Raw genomic sequence first — 21,586 nt, 5'->3', positions numbered from 1 at the left:
TTTGATCGCTCTAGGGAGACTGGGTAACAAAGGCAGCTCCACAGACAACAGGATAAACAGTTAACGATTGTAATCACCTAACGGCCAAGGAAACTAGGCATTTGCTTATCTCGACAATCACCAACCTTGTTTTTCCTAGCAATATAATCATTTATAAACCCTTTATGCCCAACTGTTTTTGAAGGATCCCATCCATTTGCTGCACCCTGAATTCAAGAAATTATATCCATCCTGGACCACTTTGGAAATTAAATTTTACTTAAACATACAGTATTGTTGCAGGGTGAAAACAGCAATGGAGAAATAAAGCAAGCTGGTGCTGAGTTGGAAAACCACAAGCAGTAAGATTTTTGTCACTGTGCAGCCTTCCCTGAAACTTTGGGAGAAGTTCATGTACTTTTTAAGAGGTTGGTCTTAACAGCAGTGGTTAGCAAGGCTTGTGCAGACAAATAAAGACAACCTGTCACTCCTGGGTTGGGGCAAGCAAATAGGGAAAATAAAAGATGTCTCAGATGCCCTCACTTGTAACTCCTTCATGGTAATACGTCTGTCTGTCCGTTACCATGGGCTGCCCGCAGAGCAGCACGGTAGGCTGCAATTATCTGCTTGGGCTGGCTGAACCCTTCAGAAACTGCAGCAGCTCCAGCGGAAGCGAGGACTGGACTCGGAGCAGTTGCTTGTAATTTAGCAGGCTGCTGTCCTATGCTGGGAGGGAATACAGACGGCTGCGAGTAAATCAGGTGAGTACAGGTCATTTGGAAAGCTATGCCTGTGCACAAAACCACGTCATTTGGGCAGACTCTGACACAACATCCTCTCATAGAAGTACAAAGCTGCAATGCCAATGGCCCTCTGGAGTCCCTCCTATCAAAATCCTGATCCAAAACCTATGAAAATCTGCATTCTTTGAATCAGAATCATAAAAAAAAAGAAAGATACCTGTAAAATAGGGAAAATACAATGGGAATTGGGTCTGAGAGCCCTTAAATATTATCATAGACATTGATGACACTCATTTGCAAAAAACTAACCATGAGGGTGGAGCCAGGATGCTGCATTACTCCAATTTACGGTTGGAGTTAAGTCGCATGTTCGTCAGCTAGTATTGCATACTTCAGTGAGCACTCGCATGGTCTCTGAGATCTTCTCTCATACTGTGGGCGAGACTTAAGTTATTCCCCACCTTTGCCTCCCAGTTCTCCGGAACCGTAGGCAAGCCCTGGATAGAGGCAACTTGATTTTCATCCTGTCATTGCAAATTTCAGTGGGGTCTCAAAGAGAGCAAGAATACAAAAATATCTCTATGGGACTAACCTGATGTCCATTAGTTCTTACAGAAAGGTTATCCCAACAATAACAGGGCTTGCAAGAGAATATAATAGTAGTAAGAGTCATGAAAGCATTTCACACTTCAAATATTCTCTTGCAAATAAACTTTTAATAGCAGGAAACCTGCAGGAGTACATAATCATACTCAAACAGTACAATCAGAAAATAAAGGCATACTGACTTTCGTCCTGGGAAAGAGACATCCCAGTTCATCTCCAGAAGTACCTTAAAGAGGTTATTTTACAACCACTATTATGTGATATAGAGCCCTGGATTTAAGATACAGCTGACCTTAAAGGCACAGAAGGGAAATAAAGCAATTAAAAAATCCACACACATGCACAAAATTCCTTTAAGAATAATTTATCCAGACAATACAGATTATATGTACAACACTACTAATACAGTCTGTAAACCCCATTCAACGTGAACAGACAATAGACAGACACACATGGAAAAATACTGTGAACACTTGAATAACCTGGAGGATTATTTAAGACAAAATCGCTATCATACAAGTTATGTAAGTACACCCCAAAAGCTACTCTGCAGGGGAAAAAAAGGGTTTCGGTGATGTCTGTACTCTACAACAGAAGCTAATTTTTGGAACTTCCCACTAAGTAGTAATGTAAACTAAAATAATGGACTTACTAGTAATACTGTTGGGTTTTGAAAAGAATTAACTTCATTTTATTCCCATTGTATAGGGATCACTTAAAAATTAGTCTCCCCATAAAAACATCATCTGGCAGACTTCAGTAAGTTAACATGCACAAGTCATTGCATCCATTTCATTAGGAAAACTCATATGCAAATGTATACACATTTAGAAGATAACAGCCATAACATGCTTGTATAGTGATTCAAATGATGCAATATCAACAGAAGCTACGGTCAGAAGTAGCCATTTAGAAATATGTTTATTTAATACTGTTCTGGTTCTGCTTGTTCAGAACCCTAAGGAGTTTTAGCACGCACGCACTTTTGTTTGGTGAATCAATTTGGAGGGGAAAAGACCCTTCAATCTTGGGCAAAAGATAATAGCAATTATTTAAGGGTGAAGCAGTACTTTTTCATACCGAAATGGGTTTTAAGTGTTTGAAATTTAGGGAGCTTCACATTAACATTATACAGTCATGCTTCTAAACTATTACTGCAAATGAAGATGATCCTGCTCTCTCCTGTGCGTTCCCTTGAGTCAGCGTTAACATTTGTGCAATCTGCAGAGCAAATCAGATGGCAGTTACCCGAATTAAATCTAACCTAAAGGTAAATGAATGTATTTAAAAAAAGGTTGCTCATCTGATCAACTCACTCATACCGTTTGCTGTATACAAACGTTGGCGATTGCCCAGTAAAGTGAAAGCAGTCAGGTGCAGCTAAACTTATCTTTAGATTTGGCTTAAATGACTACTACAAACTACTTAAAAGGAATGAACTTGCCTACATGCCCGAGTTAGAGTTCTGGCAAAGAATTAACACCAAATAAATTGATGTTATGGAAATCAGTCCAACAAAACATACTTTGAGATTCCTAGTTTGAAGGGCACTTGATGATAAAGCTCCCTCATGTAAAAGACAGCTTTTATCCTCCTCATACTAAACAAAAAAGTTTACAAATTTTGAAGCCAGACAAAAGGAATGAAATGAGTACTTTTTTTTGTTGTTTTTCCTTTATGCACTTTTTTGAAAAGACACATACTTTGGCAATTTCATACATTTGGATTATGCTTCCTAAAGCCCAGCAAATCCCCATGTCAGGACACTTTTTATGTTATTTTAAAGCTATATAAAAAGATGTATCACAGCTGAATTCTTACCCCATAGCACTGTTACACCTGAAACAATTATCACTTGCCATCAGCATTTATACATTTCACAGCTGCTGTATCTACTTCCTCACACTACCAGCAGGCCACAATTGGTGAATGAGTCTTTTTCTTCCTCTTCCAACTATCCAGTTTTTCTGTTTCTTGTTTCTTTTTTTTTTTTTTTTCTCCTAAGCTTTGCTTCATTTTTACCTATGACAGACCTGGCAACATCTTCACACTAGGCATACTCCCTCTTTGATTACTTTATTGCTTAAAACACTCATCTTTTCTCTCATTATCCATCTGGGATGCAGAGTAATGACTCCTCCTAAAAAGCAAAACAGAAGTGTTATGGTTTGAGAAACCCACAATTTATTGTTGTTTAGACAATTCTTCTATTACTGGATGACCCCTCCCCACTCGGGAAGGGGAATCAGGGAAAAACAAGGAAACATGAGGGGTGAAATAGAAATACATTTAATAGGATAAGGCTAAATAATTAACAGTACTAAAGAACCAGTATTGATCCTGATATCAATATAAAATATACAAGGATTATTCTCAGCCAGTTATATCAGTAGAAGCTGGGCACTGCCAGCAGTGCACAGCAAGTGTCCACATCTTTAGGAGGAAGGGACGGGCTCAGGGGTCCAGCACCAGTGCAAGAAGTTCTCTGGACTGCCGCCATCAAAGGAGCCAAAGAACTCCTCGGCAAACTTCCTAATTTATACTGAATGTGACATTCACGATATGAAATAATCCCGTTGACAGCTTAGGACGAGTGCCCAGGCCTTGCTCCTCCTCATCCCTGCACCTGGCAAGGCTCGAAAAGACCCTGAATCCCACATAGCCTAGCTGGCTATAAAGTAAATATTTTCACAAATTCAGACAACAAAGCCTTCTAAAAGTGCAGGTTTTCCCCAGCATTAGAAGATAATTAGCCCCGTGTCGCGGAAACCAGGACACGAAGAAAACAGACAAAAGATTATGACCTCGCGCTACATCCTCAGTTCATTTTTAAGGTAAATACAGTCGGTGTACCACAGATATACGTTGCTCTCCTCAGGGAGGCCCGGCCGTTGACAGGGCCCTGCCCGGCGCCTCTGCGCATGCGCGGCATCGCCGGCGGCCCCTCGCCGTGCGCAGGCGCGCCGCCCTCCCGCGCGCGCGCTGGGGGCGGGGGGGGTAGAGCGTCGTGCGGCCGCGGGCGCATGCGCACCGCTCATCCGGGCCCCGCCGCGGCGGCCGGGCGCGGTGCATTGTGGGAAGGAGGCGGCTCTTCTCCCGGCGGAGGGCGGCGGTGAATCCTCCCGGCCGCTCACAGCAGTGTAGAGCCGCTTTCCCCCCCCCCCACCCCTTACCCCCCTCCTTCCTCCCTCTCCCTCCCCCCCGTCCTCCTCCTCCACCCCACATACACACACCCCCCCACACCCCCCCCCCCCTCCTCCCTGCGGCCCGCCGATTTAAAGGGGCAGCGGCGCCAATCCGGTGGCGGACGGACCATGCCGAACTTCTGTGCGGCTCCCAACTGCACCCGTAAGAGCACTCAGTCCGACCTGGCCTTCTTCCGCTTCCCCCGGGACCCGGTCAGGTGAGACACCGCCCCCCTCCCCCCCGCCGGGCACTGCCGGCGCCGCCTCAGGAGAGGCGGGCTGGGGGGGGACGACACACGCTCCGTTCTCCCCTCAGGTCCCGCCGGCCCGCAGCCCTCCGCTCCGCCTGCGGAGACACGGCGTCGGGGAGCCGTCTCCCTCCCCTCTACCCCCGCGCCCCCTGTCCTCACCTGGGTGAGGGGGTGCCGCCGCGATACGAGCCGGGGAGGGGGCTGCGAGGGGCCGGGGCCGCCCGGAGCTGCCGGTTCCGCCGGCGGAGGCCGCTCGCTGGGGGGGGTTGGGGCGGAGCTCCGCCGACCCCCCGGGCTGCGGCGGGGAGGCGGGCGGGCGGCCGCGCATGCGCTGGCGCGGCCGCCGCTTCCTCCCACCGCGGGAGGGAACGGCTGGGACTCGTGGGGGTGATGGTGACAGACGGCGGGGCCGTGCCGTGGGGTGGCGAGTGAGGGGCTATGAGGGGAGTGGGGGGCTGAGCGAATGCGTGGACATGAGGGGAGTGGGGTGGGGGCTGAGGGATAGAGGGGCTGCCTTGCCGTGAGGGCAGTGGAGGCCTGAGGGAGTGAGGGCCTGTGAGGGGAGTAGGGGACTGAAGGGCTGCTTGGCTGTGGGGGCCTGAGGGAGTGAGGGTCTGTGAGGGGAGTGGGGGGGCCTGAGGGATTGAGGGGAGTGAGGGACTGAAGGGCTGCCTGTCTGTGAGGGGAGTGGGGGGAGTGAGGGGCTGTGAGGGAAATGGGGGGGGGGGGGGTGAGGGGCTGTGAGGACAAGTTGATCACGAAGCAACAACGTGCCCTTGTGGCCATGAAGGCCAGTGATCTACTGGGGTGCATTAAAAAGAGCGTGGCCAGCAGGTCGTAGAATCACAGAATTGCCTGGGTTGGAAGGGACCTTTCAGATCATTGAGTCCAATCATCAACCAAACTCTTGACAAAAAACATCACTAAACCACATCTCTAAGCACTACGTCTGCCTGTCTTTTAAATACCTCCAGGGATGGTGCCTCAACAACTTCCCTGGACAGCCTGTTCCAATGCTTAACAACCCTTTCAGTGAAGAAATCTTTCTTAATATCCTGGGGCTGGATGGGATTCACCCAAGAGTACTCAGGGAGCTGGCGGGAGAGCTCCCCAAGCCTCTTTCCATCATTTATCAACAATCCTGGTCAACAGGGGAGGTACCAGATGACCGGAGGGTGGCTAATGTGACACCGTCCCCCATAGCATTCTCCTGGAGAAGCTGGGGAATTGTGGCATAGACAAGTGTACTCTTCACTGGGTTAAAAACTGGCTGGATGGCCGTGCCCAGAGAGTTGTGATTAATGGGGTGAAATCCTCTTGGTGGCCGGTCACCAGTGGTGTCCCTCAGGGCTCAGTTTTGGGGCCAGTTTTGTTTAATATCTTTATCAATGATCTGGAGGAGGGCATTGAGTGCACCCTCAGTAAGTTTGCAGATGACACCAAACTAGGTGGGAGTGTTGATCTGCTTGAGGGTAGGAAGGCTCTACAGAGGGACCTGGACAGGCTGGATGGATGGGCCAAGGCCAACTGGATGAGGTTTAATAAGGCCAAGGGCCGGGTCCTGCATTTCAGTCACAACAACCCCAAGCAACGCTACAAGCTTGGGGAAGAGTGGCTGGAAAGCTGCCCAGCAGAAAAGGACCTGGGGGTGCTGGTGGCCGGCCAGCTTAACATGAGCCAGCAGTGTGCCCAGGTGGCCAAGAAGGCCAACAGCCTTCTGGCTTGTATGAGGAATAGCGTGGCCAGCAGGAGCAGGGAAGTGATGGTGCCTCTGTACTGGGCACTGGTGAGGCCTCACCTGGAGTGCTGTGTTCAGTTCTGGGCCCCTCTGTACAAGAGGGACACTGAAGGGCTGGAGCGTGTCCAGAGGAGAGCTACCAGGCTGGTGAGGGGTCTGGAGACCAAGTCATCTGAGGAGAGGCTGAGGGAGCTGGGCATGTTTAGCTTGGAGAAGAGGAGGCTGAGGGGAGACCTCATTGCCCTCCACAACTCCCTGAAAGGAGGTTGTAGAGAGGTGGGTGTTGGCCCCTTCTCCCAGGTGAATAATGACAGGACCAGAGGAAATGGTCTGAAGCTGCGGCAGAGGAGGTTTAGATTAGATATTAGGAAGAATTCCTTTACTGCAAGAGTGGTCAGGCACTGGAACAGCCTGCCCAGGGAGGTGGTTGAGTCACCATCCGTAGGGGTGTTTAAGAAACATCTAGATTTGGCACTTGAAGGCATGCTCTAGTGGCAGAGATTGTAGGTGTTGGATTTTTTTGTTGTTGTTGGTTTTTGTGTGTGTATGGTTGGACTTGATGATCTCAAAGGTCCTTTCCAACCATGAAGATTCTATTAATCCAAACCTCCCCTGGCTCAACTTGAGGCCATTTCCTCTTGTCTTATCGCCTGTTCCTTGGGAGAAGAGACCGCCCCCCCCTCACTACACCCTCCTTTTGGCCCCCCTCACTACACCCTCCTTTTGGCCCCCCTCACTACACCCTCCTTTTGGCCCCCCTCACTACACCCTCCTTTTGGCCTCCCTCACTACACCCTCCTTTTGGGTAGTTGTAGAGGTCAAGGGAGGTCATCGTGCCCCTCTCCTCTGCCCTGGTGAGGCCACTCCTGGAGTACTGGGTCCAGTTCTGGGCGCCCCACTTTGAGAAAGATAAGGAACTACTGGAGAGGGTCCAGCAGAGGCTACAAAGATGATCAGGGGACTGGAGCATCTCTCTGCTGAGGAAAGGCTGAGAGCCCTGGGGCTGTTCAGCCTGGAGAAGAGAAGGCTGAGAGGGGATCTTATCAATGCTCATCAATATCTAAAGGGTGGGTGTCAAGAGGGTGGGGCCAGACTCTTTTCAGTGGTGCATGGTGATAGGACAAGGGGCAAGGGGCACAAACTTGAGCACAGGAAATTCCATCTCAACATGAGGAATGTCCTTTGAGGGTGCCAGAGCCCTGGAAGAGGCTGCCCTGAGAGGTGGTGGAGTCTCCTCCTCTGGAGATATTCAAAACCTGCCTGGGTGCGTTGCTGTCCAGCCTGCTCTGGGTGACCCTGCTTTGGCAGGGGGGTCGGACTAGATGATCTCCAGAGGTCCCTTCCAACCCCTACCATTCTGTGATTCTGAGGGGAATGTGGGGCTGAGGGTGTGAGGGGCTGTGAAGGGAATGGGGCACTGAGGGAGTGCCTGGTTCTGGAGGGGAGTGGGGGGCTGAGGGTGTGAGGGGCTGCCTGGTTGGGGCGGGGGGAGGGGAGATGCTGAGTATTTGAGGGATGTGGGGGGCTGAGGGTGTGAGGGGCTGCCCGGCTGTGAGCAGTGTGGGAGGGAGTGAGAGGGTGCCTGGCTGTGAGCGGTGTGAAGGAATGCCTGGCTCTGAGGGGTATGGGAGGGTGTGAGGGGGTGCACATCTGTTAGAGCGTGTGGGACAGCAATGGGACGTTTGGCTGTTAGAGGTGTGGGGCAGCTGGATGGGTGCAGGAGCAACGGGATGAGGCAAGGGATCCCATGCATTATGGGGAGCCCGTGCAGGGCCAGCACTGGTTCAGGTGGTGGAAGCCTGTCAGTCCTACCGTGTGTGCTGAGGTGATGTGGTGCTGGATGATGAGGTGTGTGTGTGACAAGTAGGACACCAATGTGACAGGCAGCTGTCACAGGATTGCAAGGATGGTGGTTGGTAGCGAAGCATTGTGAGCAACAGCAGAAGCGGTGGGATATTCCAGTTACCAATGGGTGAAAAGCAGGGGTGATGCGCTGGTAGAGCAAGAAGTGTGAGAGTGAGAGGCCATGGAAAATACCATGAAAAATAAATCATGCACTTAGATGTAGAAACCCCCATGTAGAAGCCCTTTGAATCTAGATAACACTTAAAATCATTTGACTTGACTTGCTCCTCACAATTTTGAAAGATACATAGGTGCTAGAGCAATACCAGTTATCTCTCTCCCACCAGTAGATAATTAAGGCTGAATTTTTTGATGATTTGTACACGGTATTCTCTTGCTTCCTTTCTTGAAGCTGCTTGACCTGATTTTTGGAAAATTTCAAAAACCATGGGAATTGTGGGTAGCTAGGTTTTTTTCTAAGAAAACATTCTGTTTTCTTAGAAATCTTAGAATCTTAGAAATCTTAGAATCAGTCTCTAGGTGATTTCAAAAGAAGACACAAAAAGCTTGTATAAGTAGTAGCTGCTGCTTAAAGCTGTGTTTCTGGATATGTCATCAAGCTCTCCTGGGTGAATGCAGTGCCTTGTGTTAAAGCTAGGATAACCAGACCTCTTTCTAATGTCCGTACGTTCAAGGTTTTATAGCACAATCCTTATTACATATGTTTATGTTTTTAATGAAGACTGAAAATGAAATAGTTGATTCCCTAGCTCTTAACCTTTCATTTGTATGATTCACTCCTAGCCTTGTCTCTTTCCACCTTCTGTCCTGTGAGAACCACAGGTTCTTACTCAATCAAAGGAATGACTGCAGTTTGTGCGGAATTGAAGAGATTTGGTATTGTCTGAACTTCAGTCTTAATTTGTAAGGAGTCCACGCTGTAAAATCTGAGTCATGTCAAGTTGTGCAAAATTGGTCAATACGTGACTGTTTATTGTATGAAGAAAATAACCCTTCCAGTTTATAATTTTTCTATTGAAAGACATTTTGAATGAATGTTTTCCACGGTAGACAATACAGAGATCAAAAATGTGCAGTTAATTAAGGAATGCCCTAATCTTAAAGTTTTTTTTTAACTGTATTTCAGAATTAGACAACTACTACTTTTAACCACTATTTGTGGAAGTTTAGAAATGAAAACCTTTTGAAAAAAACCAATGTGTGTCAGCTACAATATTGTTTTACGGATATTTCATTTGCAAACGCTAAAGTGGATTGCAGGCATGGTTTTTGGAAGCATGTATTGGCTTACATTTCTACAGTGTGCGAGCAAGCCCGCTTTCTGAGTGTGACTACTTCATAATCCCCTTGAAGTAGCTCAGGCTAATACGATTAATGTTCCTGTAACAGAATAGTAGAAAATAGAGTTAGAATTGACCCTTAAGGATCATCTTAGACCTTTCCACTGTCCAAAGGAAGGATTAGCTATACCTAAACTGTTTCTAGCGTCTTTGTCATGCTCTTAAAAACATGCAGTGACAGAGATGACACTCTCCTTATGTTCTCTAAAAGTTTTACCGCCCCTTGAATATTTTATACCTTTCTCATTTAAGACTATGTTAAAATGTCCAAAGTTGATCATATTCTATTTCAGTAAGAGCATTTAAAGACTGATAAATCCATGCAACCCTCTCCCTTTGTAGTCTGAAGGATGTTGGTGGTTTGTTCTCCAGTTTGTAGTACAGCAGGCATCTGCAGTTGTAAATGACAATGTGTTGCTTGTACCGCTTGCTGTCATAGAAACCTCTTACCATTATAAGTCAAACTGGTCTGGCGAGCAAAGTACTTTAGGCCAAAAATGTGTTGTTTGCACTTGGCAGCTTACAGTGAGAAAGTTGAGTATAACAGCATTAGAATACATCTTTAAAAATAATTTTTAATTTTAAAAAAATAATTGATGAGAAATACACAGTCCCCGGTAAATTGTCTCTGCTGCCTTACTGCTTTCAGTTTTCCACAGTAACTGAATAATTCCCTTTACGTTTTCACAGTTCAGTGCTAAGCAGTTCCAGTTGGATGTTCCAAGTCTGATCTTTCAAGAGCTAGCAAGTCTGAAAGCTAACCAGTTAGTTAAGACTGGATTCATTTATCGTTGCTACCTGAAAAAACGAGAAGGGGTGCACAGATTAGGCTTTGAAAAAGAACCAGCTGCATTTAATGGATGGTACGTAGTCTTTTCATATCAAACATTATTGTAAATCACCTCTGTTACCCTAATAAGGATACATATTTTATAGTTTTATGCAGTCGAGGCTGTGATCCCCACAGTAGGATCTGTCTGTTTAACCCTCACCTGTGTTTGTGACTCTGTCATGGACGTTTGAGTAAAGGTGAGGTGTGAGTATTTGGAACAAAATTCTTAAGCAAAGAGATGCTATTCTACTACATCTGACCAATACTGAGGTAATATAAGTCACTCTTTCTGCACTTAAATAAAATGCTGTTTGAGCTTCCATGAGGTGCCAGCAGATCTCTGAAAACGTGAAGTTTGTGACTGGAGGAAACCTTAAAAACTAATGAGCAATACCTAAGCAGTGATGTAATATATTGCATTGAAATAGCTTTTAATTTGTTCGAAATATTTTGCGACTAAAGCGCTTGTGCAACAGTATACAGTGTGTGTTCGTTGAATACTAAAAAAATGGAAAAATTTTTATACATAATTTTATTCTTAAATCTTTTTTAATTGCTGCTTGGATAATGGCATGCAAAGCTGTGTTGGGTGATTTCAGGGGTCTGACCTCCTTTTTCTTTGTTCTTCCATTCCTCATTCCTTGTAGAGCATTCCTTTTGGAGACAAATTCTTGGCAAGACTGAAGGGTCCGATTCACATGGAGTTTGCATGTTTGAGTCCAGTCACATAATTTCCACCATCTCCCTCTAGTCCTGTAGCTACTTGAGAAAGCATCAACGCTCTAGCCTTTGCCAGTAGAGCTTCCTAGATGTCTAGAGCTCTGTGTGGTTTCCCATCAGCTGCATTGATGGGGTGAGGAGCTCAGTGCCCGTGTCTGATCAGGACCCACAAACTGGGGCTCAGATCTCAAGGGCTTCATCGGGATCGTATGCTCAGACAGTGTTGACTTTGTCACAAAAGGCAGCCTCCAGAGCCACTTTTATGTAACTGTAGAAGAAGTTGAGAAGGGAGAGGAATATTGAATGGTTAATTTAATCTTTGGGAGGCTCATTTCCTGAGTATGTCCCCTCTGAAGAGCTCATGGTGTCTTTTGCCATCACTCAGTCTGATCTGGTCCCCATCTATTACCGGTATCTGCTTAACTGGTTCTCTGGTTGGCAGCAATATTGGAGGTGAAGGGATTCAGGCTGATTTTTGTCTGTCCTTGACAACTGTGTGCCAGTTCTAGATGCGCCGTCACTGCCACTCATTTGTTGCCGGGAGGGGATTCAGAGGAGTTAGTGTAACATGAGGAGCTCTGACTTTGCTCCCTGGTAGTCTTCCTCAGCTTCCCTGAGCCACAGGGCAAGGCAGGTAAGACTGCTGGGGTCAGGCTCTTGCGCTGGATACCCTTCTGGATTGAGACCCTCCCCACTGGCTATAGGGAGGCTCAACAGCCTTTGTGACAGCTCAGTGCTATCACCTTTAACTGGTAATCAGCACCCCCTCAGAAAGTGTCCGAGCCAGATTCAATATAATCTGCATGCTAAAGGCCCCCTGTATAAAAAGGTTGTGTTTATACTGTTTGGTTAACTGAAGAACGTTCTCTTGTTCGGGTGATTGTGCTGTCCAGGCAAGAGTGCAAGATCTGTGGTGTCAAAAACCTGATGTTTTTGAACATTTTCTTTCCTTTCTTATTTTAAGTCATTATTAAGGATGACTATGTCTAGATCTACAGGAGCAATATTAGAAATGATTCCTGTTTATAGCTGTTATTTTGATATTTTACACCAGTGAAAATGAAGATGTGCAAACTGTTGGTCCAGCAGAGATAGGAATCCAAGATTCCCCTCTTTCATCTTCACAGTTGCCCTTTATTGCACTTAGTTAAAGTAGAGGTGATGGTGAATCCACTCAGAGCTGTGGATTTCCTCATTTGGGCTACCCACCAGAACATCTGGCGAGACAGCCTTCATTCCTAAATTATTGAATAATCACTATTTTTCTCCCTCCTTGCTCCTATGAGCAATAATTCTGTGTTCGCAGTCAAAAATAATAATAAAAAGTGCTTTCTCTTAACATCTGTTTCTTGGGTCAAGACCCATCTTCTTTTTAATTTAGGAATAAAAAAGATTTAAAGCTTTTTGGTTTTAAGTGAACCGACTTTTTCACTTTCATGAATTTCAGCAATGATTGGGTTGTGGGGAGATCTCCCCCAATTTTGCCCTAGTAAACTCTTTGTGTAACTTCTCTGTGTAGATTCCTGGAACTTTGTGGACATTGTCAATGTGTACCAATTAAAAGTAAAAAAAAAAACCCAAATAACACAACACTTTAAAGTATGAGTCCATGTTGACAAGTATGTAGCAAAGTGATGGACTGTAAATAAAACAAGTTTCTGAGACTGTAGTGAAAGTTCCTTCTTCTTTTTGCTCTAGAATTATTGTGATAATTGTGTAATTCTTTATAATATAATTGTTTCTGGCATTCTTGAGTTTCTCTGGGGAAGGATTTACCCTAGGAGGAATGGGAACTTGTGTAACCACTCTATTTACAGTTTGAGTAGTGAAAAAATTATCAGTCATGTCCATGTGAAGGTTTTTAGTCATCTGTATTGTATATTTTCAACTCGCTGTTTACTTACGTGCTGTTGTAAATTGGCAGCTCTGTGATGCTGTGAAGTGTAAGCAAGTGCATTAAAATAATGCTGCTTCAGAGGATTACTTTTTCAGGAAGGAAAGGATGACTTTTTTTCGTAAAACTTTTAAATACAGAGATATCTATAGCTGCTGGAGTCCTATTAATTTTTATATATACATATATTTATATATTTACTGCAAAATAAAATAGCAGATGAGTTTTACTGGAGTAGCTGTGCAGAATCAGTCTATGCATGTTGTTGCTCAAAAATCCATAGCAAGAAAGTGATTAGATAGACTCTTGTTGGGGGAAATATAAGCTGACTAACGCATTTGCATCAATTACTGCAAGTGTTTTACTTGCCAGAGGAAGTAGTGCCTTGCATATCTAAAAGGAGCCCTGTTAGTAGGGGAAATGTTTCTTTAGTTTTGTGTTATATCTCAGAGAACTAACCCAAAGCAGAAGTAAATGTTGGAAAAATATGCATCTAACAAAAACTTACTTCAGGCTTGTAAGCACTGTTTATAGAATGATTTATTTTTTATTTTTATTATTTCCCTTTTCAGAAATCTACTCTGAACTCCCCAATGACCAAAATAAATCAGAAAAATGCTGTATTCTGAAGGGCAGTAGAGGAAAACAACTATTTTAATAGATACCTGTAAAAACTTTATGACTTTAGCCTATAAGCACATCTTTCTTTTTTAACCTGTCTTTTTAAGATTAAGTTAATAGGAATTAAATAGGCAGGTTTCATGAACAGCTGCACTAAAATCTGGTGGGGTTGTGTGTATGTGTGAGACAAAAGGCAAGAATATACAAAGTGAGGGAAAAGATTCCTGAATTTGCTGGTGTGGTATTAAGTGGTGACCAAAAGGAGAAAACCAAACTTTTAAAAAGATTTGATGGTACATTACAACAGAAGATGTACAGAACTTCCCTTAGCCTTGCATAAAGGGCAGGGCTCACTGCGCTCTAATTTTGAGAATGGGTTGGAATTGGTTTATCTTAAAACTAACTAATTCTTTTGCTTATGTGCAGATGTCAAAGATGGGTAGAGAACTGTCGAAGGGCAGATCTAGAAGATAAAACTCCAGATCAACTCAACAAGCATTACAGATTGTGCGCGAAACATTTTGAGACTTCTATGATATGTAGAAGTGTAAGTAAAACCAAGCATTTGTTTATAGCATCTTGCAAAATGTGATTAACGTTTTTCATCAGAATGCTGCATTTTAATCTTTGATCCCCTGGGTGAGCGGTGCCTGGGAAAATTAATCTCTTAGCTCTAATTGAGATCATTGTCATGGTCCAGGGCACCGCACGGACTCGCAGATGTTGGCACAAAGGTTGAGGTGGAAATGAGCAGTTGGGGAAGAGAAAAAGAGAGCTGCTCCTGCTGGTTTAATGTGTTTGTGGAGCCCTGGTCTTCACTGCAGTCCTCTCCTTGTGCAAAGTAATGCTCATTTTGTTTGTTGTCACTAGATGTTACAACATTATATAAATTTATTGGGTGTAAGTATGTAAGTCTGCATACCTCTAATTATTTAAAATCATTAATGTGCTGTTACTGAAGTGTGTACATGGTGTGATTCAGTTAAATTACACTGTTGTGGCCAAGAGATTTAAACATTCTTTACGTCTGACAAGCTTTTGGTTCCTGATATATTTTATCCAGCTAAAATCGTGGCACTGTTTCCTGTTAATGAAATATCAGCTTTCAGTTCTTGTTAACGATTATTTTTAACAGCTTACTTAACAGTAGGAAATGGTGGATTTGGGGCTTTGTATCCGGTTTTAATCTCCAGGCTGAATTTTATTCTGATAGATAGGCAAAATCAGTCCTTTAGTTGTGAAACGTAATTAAAATACACAGGTCAGACTTTAAGCTCCTGTTGGTATTACACATGACAGGGTCTCTGATTAGCCAGCATCCCAGAAACAAATGAACAAATGAATGTTGGAAGTAATTCTGAATCTGAAATGAAGCTTTATGAAACTCACTTTGTTTAATGTATTTCAGTCTAATGACAGGTATAAAGATAATCAAATAAAATTCTGCACTTACTGGAAATTAGCCAGTTTAGATCATGTAAGTTTACACTATATACAAATAGAAAATTTTACTTAAAATATTTTTCTTTAACTGTTAGAAATGTTTACATGACCACCTAGAAGTCTTTTCGACCTGCTGCTCATTTGACAGATACGTTTTCCTCAATATGATCTTTCACGATAATGTTTTGTGGAATTCGTAAGTCTACATAAAGAAGCAGTTGAACATTTTAATTGTGAAAATGGTTGTGTGATTGTTTCTAGAATTGTGAAATAGATGATAAAACCCAAGGCTCAATAGTACCAAAAAAGTTTCCTTTCTGATGCATAGTTGTCTTTTTTATCCAGAACAAAAAAATCATAATATTACATTAATTATTGTATCTGGGGTCTTTGATGTGAAGATAATGGGGAAGAAAAAGGGTTTGTGGTTTGGGTGGTGTTTGTTTTTTTTGTTTTTTTTTTTAAATATCTCTCTTCTCATTTTCAGTGTTCTCTTCATACCCCAAAATGTGAAATTGCGTAGCATAGCTTTATTTTGAGACATCAGAAAGTGAAAATACTTTTCTAAAAAAGCAAGAAAAAAGAAGGGGGGGCAGGGCGTGGCATTTGAAATTCTGAGGGCTTTTTGTGCACACACAGTGAGAACTTCCCAGAGATATCCCTAATCCTGATGTCTGTCTTCTTACAGAGCCCTTACAGAACAGTTTTGCGGGATAATGCTGTGCCAACTATATTTGATCTTACGAGTCACCTGAACAATCCCCACAGCAGGCATAGGAAAAGGATAAAAGAGCTGGTAAGTTTTTCATGTAAGATTTTTTGCAAGTAAGTTTATGTGAAACTTTTGTATAAAAGTGTCAAATAATAATATTTAGCACTTAGTTTATGTTTTCTGTACTGCCTATTCTAGTATCTTTTTGTTGATTATATGCAAATGTCCAAATATTATGCTGATGTAAATTTTATCTACTAAGGAAAGTTTAATGAAATAATCTGGAAAATGAAATGTATTGATCCAGAGGTGACTCTGCCTTCCAAAGAAAGTGCATAGCTTCCTTTTGCTTGTTATTACAGCACAAACTGAATGCAGCTTATGCATAGTAGCCTAAAATTCTTGTTACGTACTGACTGTGATCGTCAGTTCACCCATATAACTTTTGAAGCCTGCACCAATTCAGACATATTTAGCTTAGCTTATTGTTCTGAAAAGATGATCCATGTATAAAACCAAGATCAATTTTTTGTGGAATTGTGTCTTGGTGATACGTCTTCTGTGTCATTTATAGAAAAAGTGTCTCTAGGTCTCTGTGGTTATAAGTATACTGACAATTAAGAGGAATTCAACTCCTAAACTCTGCTTATATGTTGGGAAAACTTACAGACAATTTCTAAAGATTTCTTCATAAGTTTGAGTCTGTTTACTGACTGAAAATAAGAGTTAAAGACAGTTCTGTCTACTGACAGTGATGGTCATATTGAAACATAATTCTTTAATGGAATCTATTTAGTAATAAGTATAAAATATATATTGATCAAACTCCTAATATAAGTATGGGAACCTTAGCAGTAGCAACAAACTATTCTCATGTAGTTAGTAGGTGTGTGTCCTGGTAGCAATAAACTACCTGAAGAAACCTATTTCTCTTGGACCTTGTAGCACTTTTTGGTAAACATTAACACTCTTAAAATGGTCTCATCTACAATATTTGTGTCTGATCTTGATGTGTTTTAGTATTTTAAGGTCATGCGGTACACATTATCATCAAAGTTCTTTTTTTTTTTTTTTTTCTTTTTTTAAGAGTGAAGATGAAATAAGAACACTGAAGCAACAAAAGAGTAAGTGGGCAAAATAATTGAGTTCATAAAAGCTTTGTTTACTGAGGCTGACAAGGTAATGTAGGACATGTAACTGTAAGTTTATATCAGGAGGATAATTGAGTTCCTGCTTGATTCAAACAGCCAGCCTAAACTCTTTCCTAAATACTCATTCAGTTTTAAAGTGGGAACATTCTTCTCTGGACTCCAGTAATGTAAAGGTAATGGGGATAGTAGAGGAAAGCAAATGTTATGTTTTATTTTTATTATCTTTACACTTACAGTATTTTATATTTTGCAGTCGATGAAGCTTTTGAACGGCAACAGGCAACCCAAGAATTGAACGAAAGCAATGAACAAAATACTGTCTCTGAGGAAGGAGGGGAAGAACAAGAGGAAGAAGCTGTCTCCTTAACACTGGAAGAAAGAGAAAACAAAGATTACCTTAAATCTTTGTTTGAAATTTTGATCCTAATGGGTAAACAAAATATTCCTTTGGATGGCCATAATGTTGATGAGCTTCCAGAAGGTATTTTTACTTCAGATAACTTTCAGGCTCTACTGGAATATAGAATAAATGCTGGAGATGAAGTTCTGAGGAAACGATTTGAGATGACTGCAGTCAATCTTGAGTATTGTTCGAAAACTCAGCAGAAACAAATGCTTGAGATCTGCGAAAGCTGTATTAGAGAAGAGACACTGAGGGAAGTAAGAGACTCACATTTCTTTTCTATTGTCACCGATGAAGTAGTAGACATAGCAGGAGAGGAACATTTGCCAGTGTTGGTGAGATTTGTTGATGATTCTCATAATCTAAGAGAAGAATTCATAGGGTTTTTACCATATGAGGCCGATCCCGAAATTTTAGCTGTTAAGTTCCACACGACTATCACTGAAAAGTGGGGTCTGAACATGGAGTACTGTCGAGGTCAAGCCTACATTGTCTCCAGTGGGTTTGCTTCTAAGATGAAAGTTGTGGCTACAAGACTCTTGGAAAAGTATCCGCAAGCTGTGTATACGCTGTGTTCCTCCTGTGCCTTAAACGTTTGGCTGGCAAAATCCGTTCCTGTTGTTGGGGTTTCCATTGCACTAGGAACAATTGAAGAAGTTTGCTGTCTTTTTAATCAGTCTCCGCAATTACTGGTAGAACTGGACAACACGATTTCTGTTCTTTTTCAGAACAATGAGGTGAAGGGTAACGAGCTGAAGCAGATCTGCCGTTCTCAGTGGACGGGCAGGCACGATATGTTTGAGGTTTTAGTGGACCTCATGCAAGCCTTGGTACTGTGCTTGGATGCGGTAAGCAGTGACTCATCCGTCAGGTGGAACAACTTTATTGTTGGTCGAGCATTTGTACTTTCAAGTGCATTAACAGATTTTGACTTCATTGTCACCATTGTAATTCTGAAAAACGTTCTGTCTTTTACAAGAGCGTTCGGAAAAAATCTCCAAGGGCAAACATCAGATGTGTTCTTTGCAGCTAGCAGCTTAACAGCAGTGTTACATTCTCTGAATGAAGTGATGGAGAATATTGAAGTTTACCATGAATTTTGGTTTGAGGAAGCAACAAATTTGGCTACAAAACTGGATGTACAAATTAAACTCCCAGGAAAATTTCGCAGAGCACGACAGGGGAACTTGAACTCTGAGGTAACGTCAGAAAATTACTACAAAGAAATCCTTAGTGTCCCCACAGTGGAGCATATTATTCAAGAATTAAAAGATATATTCTCAGAACAACATTTAAAAGCTCTTAAGTGTTTATCGTTAGTGCCCTCAGTCATGGGGCAGCTGAAATTCAATACGTCCGAGGAACATCACGCTGACTTGTATAAAAATGACTTGCCTAATCCAGACACGCTTTCTGCTGAGCTTCACTGTTGGAGAATCAAGTGGAAGCACAGAGGAAAAGATATCGAACTTCCAGCTACTATTTATGAAGCACTTCACTTGCCTGACATTAAGTTTTTCCCCAATGTTTACGCTTTGCTTAAAGTCTTATGCATACTTCCAGTCATGAAGGTGGAGAATGAAAAATATGAAGTAGGACGAAAGCGCTTGAAGGCATACCTGAAAAACACCTTGACAGAGCAAAGGTCAAGCAACCTAGCTGTGCTGAACATAAACTTTGATATAAAACATGACTTGGATTTAATGGTGGACACCTACATTAAACTCTATCCAGATAAAGTGGAATTTCAAGAGGACTTTATTCCCTCAAACAACTCTGAAGTAACAGAAGATGCTTAATTTTTTTAAGCTCTACCCAATCTGTTGAAACAGCTGTTTCTTAATTAGGTTTCAACGCTGAGGAAAAAAACCCGAAATCCTAAAAATCATGGTAATTGTATTTCCATTTTAGGTCTCGGACTGAAGAAGCTGTGGTCGGTGACCCAAATTATGTTTTGTTAGGCTGCATTAAATGTGTTATGCGAACAAAGTCAACCCTGAAAATAAGCCCGCGCTCTTGGCAGCGGTGCTTTCTACATCTGATTGACTTAACTAGGTGCTCGTTTATTGCATTTTGGAAAAAGGACATTGTGATTGTAGATCTGATGGGGCTGTTACATATTTGCTCATGAATTAGGATAAGGAAAAAAAAAATTCAAAATGTTAAAAAGAGTATAATTCATTTCAGTTCTGTTACTTAGGATTTTATTCTTTTTGAAAACTTTTTAAAAAAAAAAGGTCTTTGTATATTTAATTGTCATTTTGGAGAGTGGATTCAGCTATTGCACGATCCTCGTGCTGTGGACCGTTCACCGTTCGTAGTGTAAAGTGAATGTCAGTGGTATAGAGGTACGTTTACGGTTTCATTGGAAGAGTCAACCTCTTTAATCTCTTGATGACTGTTTACATTCCTTTGTGTGAGACACACAACTCTTTCTTTAGGCTTTTAACAGGCATGGCAGGAGTACTGAAATTCCCAAAAGACACTAAAAACTTAAAGTTTATTCCACAAGCATATAAATCTGTTTGTTCTATCCTGATTCTGACACAAAATTGTGCATCTCTTCTGTTTATTTGTAAACTCACCCAGGAAAGATTAAAATAAGAATTTGTGGTTTGTCTAGAAGTAAGATTGGAAATATTGCTGTTATTTTTTGGCAAGAATATGACATTTTTGTACAGTTTATTGCAATTTAAAATAAAATGTGAATTGCTTTTTACATAGTTCTGAATTTCTTAGTAAAGCTGTGCCTCTTTGAGAATGTGTATTCTTTTGTAAGGTACCTTTTAGTTTTGGCAGTTTTTTTTCTCCATTGTTTTTGAGTGGCATTGTCTTAAGTCACAGGAAACATTGTGTAATAGCACAATCTTTACGTTCTGCTGAAGGTTTTTTGAAGTATTTTGAGATAGCACTAAATACAGTGCTTTTCATTGTCAAGTTCTGTCTGACAGAAACAGGTGGAAATAGGTGAAATTTGCAATGGTTGAAAAATTAAGTTTTGCAGCTATCCTGATGCATGCTCATTTTAAAACTTACTTACAGTTGTCCTCTTATGTACTTTTCAGTTGCAGTGGGAAAGGCACCCAGCAACAGAAAATGGAATGATTGTACAGACTATGACAAATGCAATACTTAGTGTTTTAATGCAGTCAAACAATAAGACTAATTTTGGAAAAAAAACAAAACCAAACCACTTTATTTAAGTAAGCTTAGATATTAAACTGGCTACGTACTTCTTAAGAAATGCTTTCAGGAGCTTTTATTTACATTGGATTAGTAAGAATTACTCTTAAAAAGTATTATCTTTTCTTTCCACTGCTATTTGTGTATGCTTTCTGGCATGCTTTCACGTTAGTGCAATTGTTGCCTCTATCAGTAAAAAATGTTTCGGGTAATAGCTTGCTCTGTTCCTCTGAGTATATGAAAATAGCTCAAATCTATGTTAATGCTGTGTAAAAAAAAAAAGGCATTTTTTAATTAGCAGTCATATGGAAAATTGTCTCTTTAAAAGAAGATCTCAATTACAATTTTAATAGAATAAAGATCTTTCCTATCCTGGGAATATCTGTGGGTTCCTGTGGTAAGCACAGCGATGCGAGGTGGTTGTCACCTCTGAGATTGGGAGCTCCGCATCATTAAAGTCAGGTTGGGTGAGTCCAGGCTTACAGGCATAATCAGAGAAGGAAAGTTAATACCCAGTGCCATATAATTGCCCAAAAGAGCTGAAGACTACTTTCTGACCCTGTAAATGAGATCTTTTTGATCGATGTACTGAGACAAATTGGAGAAGGGAAATGCAGTAAAATGCTCTTTTAGCTACTGAAGTGTCTTCTGAAGCTCAGCTGTGACATACAATTCTGACTAGCGTTGCTAATTAGCTGTCTCCGCAAGCTTTGATCACTTGGTGTGCTTGATTGTTGCGCTGCCTTTCACAGAGATGCTTAGATTGTCTGTAATCAATCAAAAGCTGCTTATTGAGCCTATTTGAATTGTCCTGTTGGTGCGGAATGCCGCATTTTTAGGCACATCAGTGCAACCTGTAGCAGGTAGTCTGAGTAGTGATGGCTCGGCAGGATGCAGAGGAGCAGGGGAATAGCAGACT

The 21,586-nt window shown here is 42.3% G+C and overlaps 1 protein-coding gene across 3 annotated transcripts; it reads left to right on the top strand.

Annotated features, from left to right (window-relative positions):
- The first annotated feature begins 1,426 nt into the window (after positions 1-1,426).
- On the top strand, positions 1,427-20,227 carry THAP12 (THAP domain containing 12). 3 transcript variants are annotated; one of them, XM_074572307.1, is made up of 6 exons: positions 1,427-4,731; positions 10,399-10,571; positions 14,202-14,322; positions 15,907-16,014; positions 17,018-17,054; positions 17,335-20,227. In XM_074572307.1, exons 3-6 carry the CDS (start codon positions 14,308-14,310, stop codon positions 19,281-19,283), a joined length of 2,109 nt encoding a protein of 702 aa, XP_074428408.1. In that variant the 5' UTR covers positions 1,427-4,731; positions 10,399-10,571; positions 14,202-14,307; the 3' UTR covers positions 19,284-20,227. The 3 variants fall into 3 exon arrangements, with proteins under 3 accessions (XP_074428408.1, XP_074428406.1, XP_074428407.1); XM_074572305.1 differs by lacking the exon at positions 10,399-10,571; XM_074572306.1 differs by lacking the exons at positions 1,427-4,731; positions 10,399-10,571 and adding an exon at positions 7,638-7,766.
- The last annotated feature ends 1,359 nt before the right edge of the window (positions 20,228-21,586 follow it).

Source organism: Larus michahellis, chromosome 1 (genome assembly GCF_964199755.1).
Source record: "Larus michahellis chromosome 1, bLarMic1.1, whole genome shotgun sequence".
In the NCBI taxonomy this organism is placed as follows: domain Eukaryota; kingdom Metazoa; phylum Chordata; class Aves; order Charadriiformes; family Laridae; genus Larus; species Larus michahellis.
The sequence above is the reverse complement of the archived record's forward strand: the minus strand, read 5'-3'. Positions and strand labels throughout refer to the sequence as shown.

Coding starts and splice junctions, on each gene's coding strand:
- THAP12 (XM_074572305.1), top strand. CDS start 4,643: ATGCCGAACTTCTGTGCGGCTCCCAACTGCACCCGTAAGAGCACTCAG. Junction 16,015..17,017: donor GGAAAAGGATAAAAGAGCTG/GTAAGTTTTTCA, acceptor TCTTTTTTTAAG/AGTGAAGATGAAATAAGAAC. Junction 17,055..17,334: donor AACACTGAAGCAACAAAAGA/GTAAGTGGGCAA, acceptor TATATTTTGCAG/TCGATGAAGCTTTTGAACGG.